General features: G+C 45.2%; 1 protein-coding gene across 1 annotated transcript in view; it reads right to left on the minus strand.

Moving 5' to 3' along the window:
• Positions 1-243: 243 nt before the first annotated feature.
• LOC107121594 (CST complex subunit CTC1-like) overlaps positions 244-8938 on the minus strand; it is a 16713-nt gene continuing 8018 nt past the window's right edge. Inside the window, exons 3-6 of the mRNA XM_015424531.1 lie at positions 8467-8666; positions 5675-5819; positions 1506-1800; positions 244-317 (exon numbers count right to left, since the gene is read on the minus strand). Of these exons, the coding sequence (XP_015280017.1) occupies positions 244-317; positions 1506-1800; positions 5675-5819; positions 8467-8666 (714 nt within the window). The remainder of the gene's footprint in view (positions 318-1505; positions 1801-5674; positions 5820-8466; positions 8667-8938) is intronic.

Raw genomic sequence — 8938 nt, forward strand, 5'->3', positions numbered from 1 at the left:
GCACTCGGGTCTCGAACTGCCAAACTACAGACCTTCCGGTCTGCAGCTCAGCGTCTTAACCTCTGAGCCACCATGGCTCCTAGATTCTTAAATACCACCCCCCAAAACTAATGGCCCTGTGCAAAGATCAGTTGCAGCCTCTTCCTTAGCTGTGCTGTGTTCGGGTGGGGGGGGATGCAACAATACTTCCACCATCTCCATAAACACAGGTTCCTTTCCACACAACATGTACCCCCACACCACTCAACGCCTTCTACCCACCTCCTCACCTCCACACACGCGCCCGGTCGGAGCCCGCGGCCAGAATTCAACTGCTGCTGATAAGCAAGACAAAGGGTAAACTTGTTGTCCAGTTCGTAGAGGCTGGCTTGAGTATTCAGGACTTGGGTGATAGTGCCCTGGAGAATGAATGGAAGAAGACAATGTTTGGGAAGGAATACGAGTTTGACTGTTAAGAAGAATCTCAGAGCTACAGATGGGAAGGTCTGGGGAAAACGGGAAAATGTGGGGGACGGGCTTTTTCCCAAAGCTGTTTCTTTTTTCTGGAAAAACTGAAAAAAAGTGGATTATGGAATATTTTCTTTTACAATGGAAAATATGCAATTTTTTTCTCTAGGGGGCTAATTGCAGTTGTCACAAGAGACAGAAAAAAGGTTTCTGGTTCCTTTTTGTTTGTGGGTTTCATCTTGTTGGTATGGCTGGTGGATCTGTTTCTGTCCTCTGCTAGGCCTCAAAAGACGACTAGAAAGGACTAGAAAGCGATCAAAGAAACTGAAACTAATAGCAGCAGTTCAGAAAAGGAGACTGCCTATATTCCATGTATATTCATTGAGTCTTGATTTCCTTTTCTGGGTTTTTGATCATGGAAATGAGTGCTTTATGTCTGTCTGTGCCATGGAGGAGTAGGAGGATTAGAGGAGATAAAATAATGTTCTTAGTTTTGTTGATGGTTTCTTGGTTTTTATTGTGGGTTGGGGGGGGGGGGCCCGGCGTAGGTGGGGCTGAGAGAGCTCTTTCGAGAACTGTCCTTTCAAGAACAGCTCTGACAGAACTATGGCTTGCCTAAGGTCATCCAACAGCTGCGAGTAGAGGAGTGGGGAATCAAACCTGGTTCTCCCAGATTAGAGTCCGTGCACTTAACCACTACACCTAACTGACTGAGGGGAACATCCACATTCAGAGGCACTAATCCTCTGAATCTCAGAGCCAGAAGGCAACATGAGGGGAAGGCCTCAGCCTCTATGCCTTGTTTGTTGGTCCTCCAAAGGAACTGGCTGGCCATAGAGTGAAAAAAGATGCTGGGCCAGATAGACCACTAGTATGATCCAGCAGAGCCCTTCTTATGTTCTTAACAGAATGTGAAATTAATTGTTATAAAGGTTTTTTTAAAATGACATTTAAATAGGCAGAGCTGCTTTAGGGACATCCAAAAACTCTTCTCAAAGCCTCTGGAATCTCACAGTGCAGGGACTAAGTTCAGGACAGCCCTCTTTCCATATACTTACCGCATAAAAGATCACCTTGGACTTCCGGAACCAGCATCTTGACTTCCTCTCCCAGCTCCAAGGAACTGCTGAGTGGCGTGCAGGTGACTGGGGAAGCAGACAAAACTGCACTTCCCTCTGAAGAACTGTCCATAAATTCCTCGGTCACATGCTCCGCATGGTATGGTAAAAGATGCGAGGAAGAGCTGGTGACAAACACTCTCAATCCCGAAGCTTTGAGGGAAGACATTTTCAGAGCAGTCACCACATACCCTTGCTCCAGCTGTAGAACACAATGCCAAGCCAAGTGGGGAGACTTGTGGAGACGAAAAACCAAAACGCATTTATTAGATGTGCATTCTGTACTTCTTCCAAGAAGCTCAGACTCGTGTACGTTAGGTATACAGAGAAATCTCCCCATTCCTAGCCTAACTCCTACACCACACTGACATGTCATCTTTTTATTCAGGTATTGACTTTATTTATCATCTCCAGTATTACAGATTTTTAAAAATGTAATAAAACCCAGTACAATGCATACAACAAATAAGGCAATAAATCTGGATTATGCTTTAAGATATTAGGCAATAGTGTGGTAAAACTGACCACTGATTTAATCCAGAAGGACTCCTTGTATGTTATGTATGTCTGTTTATTTATTCACTTCATTTATACCACACTTTCCTTCCCCCAGGAACCCAAAGTGGCTTATAATGTTGTCCTTTCCTCTATTTCATCCTCACAACAATCCTGTGAGGTAATTTAGGCTGTCTGTGTGTAACTGGTCCAGTGAGCTTCCATGACAGAGTGGGGGGTTGAATAGACATGAATGAAGAAAGGTCTCTGAGAGAAAGAGATGGACAGTAACCATAAGATGACGTCTAGTTTCCACCCATGCCTCAAGGCCCATGTTGAGTTTGGATGGGAGAGCCACAGGTTCAAAGACCCATTCATCTCTGGGTACCTCTGAGCACTCCCTCGGCCTAACATTCCCAACAGCAGGGGTCCCCAGCCTTTTTGTCCCTGTGCGACCTTTGGAAATTTGACAAAGGACAGTGGGCAAAATCACAAAATGGCTGCACAGGATACAGGGCCAACCACAAAATGGCTGCCATGGCAGGCGAAGCTAACCACAAAATGTGAGGGATCAAGGTTATACACAACCTTAACAGGTGTAACAACTTACTCTCCACCTCTCCACCGTCCTATCCCAGCTGGACTTATAAGGATATAACAAGGATAAGGATATAACAAGACTCAAAAGGCCTGTTTCACTATTAGAGTTTAAAATCTCAATTTAACTTGGGAACCGAACCAGAAAACAGGGTGCAGCTTCCGCCCATGCCAATCCACTGGAAACAATAGACTAAGAAATAATAGAAATTAGGGTCCATGTCCCCCTTAAGAACCTAAGACGAGCCCTGCTGGATCAGACCTGTGGTCCATCTAGTCCAGCATCCTGTCATACACAGAGTGGCCAACCACTTCCTCTGGACGGCCAACAACAGCCAATGCCTTCCCCTGATGCTGCCTTGTGGCTCTGGGATCCAGTGCTTCTAAATGTGAAGGTTCCCCTCAGTCACCATGGCTAGTAGGCACTGATAGGTTTATCCTCCACCAATCTATCTAATCCTCTTTTAAAACTCTTCATTCCTGTCTCCATCACTTTATCCTCTGGCAGTGAATCCTACATTCTAATCACCCTCTGTGTAAAGAAGTGTTTCCTTTTGTCTGTCCTGAATCTACTGCCCATCAGCTTCCTTGAAGGCCCTCGGGTTCTAGTAATTTGGGAGGAGAAAAATGTCTCATTGTCAACTCACTCCCCACCCCATGCACTGTTTTATAAACCTGCCCCCCCCCCGCTTAGTCGTCTCTTTTCTCAATTGAAAAAGTCCCAGGCTCTTCAGCCTTTCCTCACAGGGAAGGTGCTCCAACCCCCTAATTGTCTTGGTCACCCCCTTCTGTACTTTCCCCAGCTCTGCATTGTCCCTTTTGGAGATATGGTAACCAGAACTCTACACAGTATTCCAAATGAGGTTGCACCATAGATCTATACAGCAGCATTATAATATTGGCTGTTTTATTCTCAATCCCTTTCCTAACAATCCCTAATAATTCCTAATAATCCCTTGAACCCATCTGGGCTTCCACATACGAGGGACGTATTCCTCGCCAGGAACTCATCCCACGCAAGTCTAATGTCCAGCACACACCTTGAAAACTACAATTTAATTATCGATTAAAGTCATCAGAATCTCCCCTTTTCCCCTATTCAAGATGCCTTTACAAAAACGGGTTGCATTTAAATAGGTGCAACATAAAAAACATGTCATCCTTGTGCAGGGGCCAGGCTCATCTTCTCAGTATCATTCCAACTTTAGTCTAAATCAAATCAAATAGCTTTGATGGCATATCAATAAAATACAAAGTGTGATAAAATATGAGCAAGAAGGCATTACAAAGACAGCAAAATACGGCTGAGCATACAGAAAGCTTGTATCTATCTTTAACCGCTTCAGCCAAGAACCTAGCGACCAGAGCTGCCATGTCCGGGTTTGTCTATGCGCTGCCGAAGCAAATGTCCTTATTGTGTGGAATATATTGTTTTAGTATGTCCCCAAAACAATACCGCACAAAACAAATATGTTACTCCTTGGATGAAACAGCTAATGACATTTTCCTAGAAGCAGACAGTGTGCTATCTGCTTCCAAGAAGATTGGCGAACTGTGTGAGAGATGTGGCAATTTTTCTCTTTATAGTGTCAAGAGGGAACTGACTTTCATTTTCACTTCTTTTTTTTGGGTGAGTAATTATGGATGAGTAACTAATGGCTGTTAAATCTAGGGAAAGGAATATCCGATAGCCCTTTAGTCTTAAAAGCCCTTGAATAATCACAAGGCAAGACGTTTCCATTTTTATTCATTTCTAATATTTTTAGCCTGCCGTTCCTAAAACCACGCCAGGGAGGTGGGCCTGGCCCCCCTCACTTTCCATCTTTAGGACGGACGCAGTCGAAGACAGTTGTATTTAGGACTACATTTGGTTAACGTTTACTAGCAGTCTTGAGTTGCAATTTTGAAATTTTTGGTTTTTATGTTTTTAATTTATTTATCTATGTTGGAAGCCACATTGCACTCTGTAGAAAGAAAGGTGGCTAATAAATGCTTTAAATGCATAAATAAAACAGAACTCAAAGCACCTAGTGCAATGAGAACACAAAAACATAAGAGAAGCCATGTCGGATCAGGCCACTGGCCCATCCAGTCCAACACTCAGTGTCACATGGTAGCCAAAACCCAGGCGCCTTCAGGAGGTCCAACTCCAGATACCCTCCCACTGTTTCCCCCCAAGCACCAAGAGTACAGAGCATCACGGCCTCAGACAGTTCCATCTGTACCTTGTGGCTAATAGCCACTCATGGACCTCTGCTCTTAAGAACATAAGAGAAACCATGTTGGATCGAGCTAATGGCCCATCCCAGTCCAACACTCTGTGTCACACAGTGGCCAAAACCCAGGTGCCACCAGGAGGCCCAACAGCGGAGTCTGAACTCCAGAAGCCTTCCCACTGTTGCCCCCACCCAGCACCAAGTTCATGCAGCTGAAGTGGATGAGCCGGGGGGGGCACCCACCACCCGTGAGACAACCAACTAGTCGCTTTGCTCGGGGCTAGTTGACCTTGTGCGTGGTACATTCTGTGACAATACAAGTGCACTGTGTGAAAGAGAAATAATCTGACAACATGGAAAGGAAGCAGGTGAGCCGGGGGGGCCACCCACCACCCGTGAAACAACCAACTAGTCACTTTGCTCGGGGGGGCTAGCTGACCTTGTGCGTGGTGCATTCTGTGACAATACAAGTGCACTGTGTGAAAGAGAAATAATCTGACAGCATGGAAAGGAGGCAGGACTCTGACTTGTGAAATGAGCTTTCCCGAGCTGCTGCGCAGATCCAGCTGGACACCCAACCAGTGTTCCCTCTAAGCTGAGTTAGTGTGAGCCAGCTCACCATTTTTTAGCCTCCGGCTCACACGTATTTGTCTTCGCTCAGGACGGAGGGCTCCACAGCAAACTAATTTATGCAGCAGCCAAACCACTCGCTCACAACTTTAATGCCAGCAGCTCACCAAGTAGGATTTTCGCTCACGAGACTCCACAGTTTAGAGGGAACATTGCACCCAACCAACTCACCTGCACCAGGACTGGGATGCAAGCGTCGGACCTGAAGCTCTTCAAGAAGAGGAAGAAGAAGACTTTCTGATGGATGCAAAGGACTGTGCTGAGCCTGGAGAGCTCCCCCGCCACGTTCAGCTCTGCCACCTTCTTACACTCAGCCCTTTAGAAAGAAATGATTTATTACTTTTATATCTAGCCTTTCTTCTGTTACAGATCTCAAGGTCCTCTACGTGGGACTCCTGGGGGTCTCCCATTCAAACACGGCCCAGACCCACATATCTGCTTAACTTCAGCAAGACTGCCACGTCACATGCCTTCAACCAAGAACATCAGAGGAATGGATCAAACTAAAGAATGGATCATACAAAGGCCCATCTAGTCTTAGCATCCTGCTTTTTAAGAGTGGCCAGGTATACATGTGTCCAGGAAGATACACTGCCTCTGAACCTGGTGGTTCCATTTAGCAATTGTTTGTTAATCTTCCCCTCCCCTTTTAAATTTGTCCAACTCCTTCATACAGAGAAATCTTAAGTAAACAGAGCTATGTATGCAATCAAACCAAACACACACAATGTATAAGTAAGAAAATCTCTCTGGAGCTTTTGCAAGTAGATAAATCGGTACCGCTTCAGTGGGAAGGTAACAGCATTCCGTGCGCCTCGGTGTTTAGTCATGCTGGCCACATGACCATGGAAATGTCTTCAGACAGCGCTGGCTCTTCGGCTTGGAAACAGAGATGAGCACTGCAACCCTAGAGTTGGATTTGACTGGCTTTCATGCAAGGGAAACCTTTACTCTTACCCTAAGGTTTCCCGATGAATTTTCAGAGGATTTAGATGTAATTCGGGGAAACGCAGAAAAATACAAACTGTGTATTTTGTTCCTGTAGGCACTAAGCAAAAGACACAGTCCTAGAAACACATTCTCTGTAGTACTAGGAGTAATTTGCATCCCTGCCCCAAGGAATTTACAATCTAAAATTCAACAAGAGAGAAGGCAATAGAGGGAGGGGAGGGAAGCAAGGATGAACATGGGGAAAATATGTACTCTGTTCTTTTACTCGTAATGTATTTACTCAAATGGAAGACTAGGGTTTTTTCTAGCTATGCCATTCAAAAACACGGTGGGTGTCTTACATTTGCATAAAAGTACAATTCGGTTAGTTTTGTGTGTGTGTGTGTGTACAGCATTGGGGGTCATCTTACTAAATTCATGGTCACTTTCCTTTCAAGAAAATATGATACTTGGGCTTAGGTCCAGTAGATTTTGTGGGCTAACAGATTAAGTTGAAGGCTTCGCTGAAAAGACACAATTGACAGGAGGGGGAGATGGTACACAGGCAAACTGTCACTATATTTTGGATTAACCATTATTACATCATACTTATTAAAGTTTCAAAGCTACTTTTCAAAACTAGAGGTAGATTTAGAGGGATGCAAATTTGCTTGCTCCCTAAACTGGACGGCCCAGGCTAGCTCAGTCTCTGCAGAGCTTGGAAGCTAAGCAGGATCGACCACCAAGGAAGTCCAGGGTTCTGACGCAGAGGCAGGCAATAGCAAACCGCCTCTGCTCGTCTCTTGCCTTGAAAACCCTACCGGGCTGCCATAAGTTGGCTGTAACTTGACAGTACTTTTCACCACCACACAGTGCTTGCAGCACCAACTCATTTTTCTGATCAAAATGCACCGCGCCCTGTAGCTGTTTGCCCTGTGGGAGGGAAAAGGTAAGAAGTACCTTACAGGGCAAACCCCAGCTAGGCAAGGGAAACAATCTAGAAAATGGCATGGGGGGCAGGAGGCACCTGATGGCAAAAACAAAACCTTTCCCTCCGTACTGCTGCAGCCAGTTTTTCAGCTCCTACAGCTGCATTTCATTTGCGTAAAAGATCAGGAGATCCAGTCTTGGATCTCTCACATGACTGGTGCCAACAAACACTTAATAACTAAGGATGGGCACAAAGCACATTTTTGCGGCTCGTTCATTTTTTGTGGCTGAACCACAAACCAAACCACGAACCAATATGTCGGTTTGCAAACCAAACCTGTTTGTATTGGTTCGTGAGCCATTTAAAGTTTACCCTGCTTTCTGCCCCCCCCCCCCCGGGCGCGGTTTGTTCTCTGCTGCGTCAGCAAAAAGCAGGGGCCGCTCTTCACAAACCGCCATGAACTGCATCAAAATTCGTGGAAGTCCATGGCAGTTCTTCAGTTCACGAACACCGCTTCCTGAACCACGAACTGGCCAAACTTTGTGATCAACTTTAGTTCATCAGCTGGTTCATGCCCATCCCTATCTATAACTCTTTCTGTATTGTCTTCTCCACGATGCAGAGGAAAGGCTGGGGCTGCCAGTTTGGGGGGGAGGGTGAACCAGAGACACCCTGTTTGCTCACACTTTGTGCTGTTATGCTGTGCTCCTACACTTCTCGAAACAAACATTTTACAATCTCATCAAATAGTCAATTGCTTCATATCCACCAATACTCCATCACAAAGTTTGTACATTAACACTCTCAGATGACATCATCTATTCTTTTCCTCCTTGAACAGAAGACAGCCAACCGATGAAGCAGCTGGCCTCTATTTATTTAAAACAATCCTTTACCTGTAGAAAAGAGCAAGAGTCCAGGAGCACCTTAAAGATTAACAAAATTTGTGGCAGGGTAGGAGCTATCGTGAGTCACGGCTCACTCTTTCAGCTCATACCCCGCCACATATTCTGTTAGTCTTTAAGGTGCTGCTCGACTCAAGCTCTTTTTGACTGGTACAGACAGGCTTACACAGCTACCCATCTTGATCTGACCCCTTTACCTGGCACTGAGGAGCAATGCAGCTTGCCCCGAATCAAGGACAGGGGGGATATTGATCCTCTTCTCTGGCCCCGGCATCACTTGGACTGGATCTGCTAGGATCTCCAAGTATCCAGTTCTGTTCGGGCTCTTTTGGGGGATGTACGTCCAACTGGGGAACAGCAGAAGAGTTTCTAGCCATTCGAGTTTAAAATGCAGAACCTGAACAAGCAAACACCACATCTCCAGTAAGTTGGGCCACATACCACAGTCCTTTCAGAACACTACTTTTTAAATCTTACTGCCGCTTATAATTGCATACAGAGGAAAAGAAAATGTATATATCGAAACAAAAGAGGGTAAATCATCACACACGAGAAATAGAATAATCTGTGACTAATCATAAAAGGCAAATGGCTCAATCTTGTCACTTGTTTCCTCATTCTGGAACATAATGAACACTAGGCAGTGCTTATTAAAATGTATCCATTTTT

Source organism: Gekko japonicus, unplaced genomic scaffold (genome assembly GCF_001447785.1).
Source record: "Gekko japonicus isolate JY-2015 unplaced genomic scaffold, Gekko_japonicus_V1.1 scaffold274, whole genome shotgun sequence".
Classification (NCBI taxonomy): Eukaryota; Metazoa; Chordata; class Lepidosauria; order Squamata; family Gekkonidae; genus Gekko; species Gekko japonicus.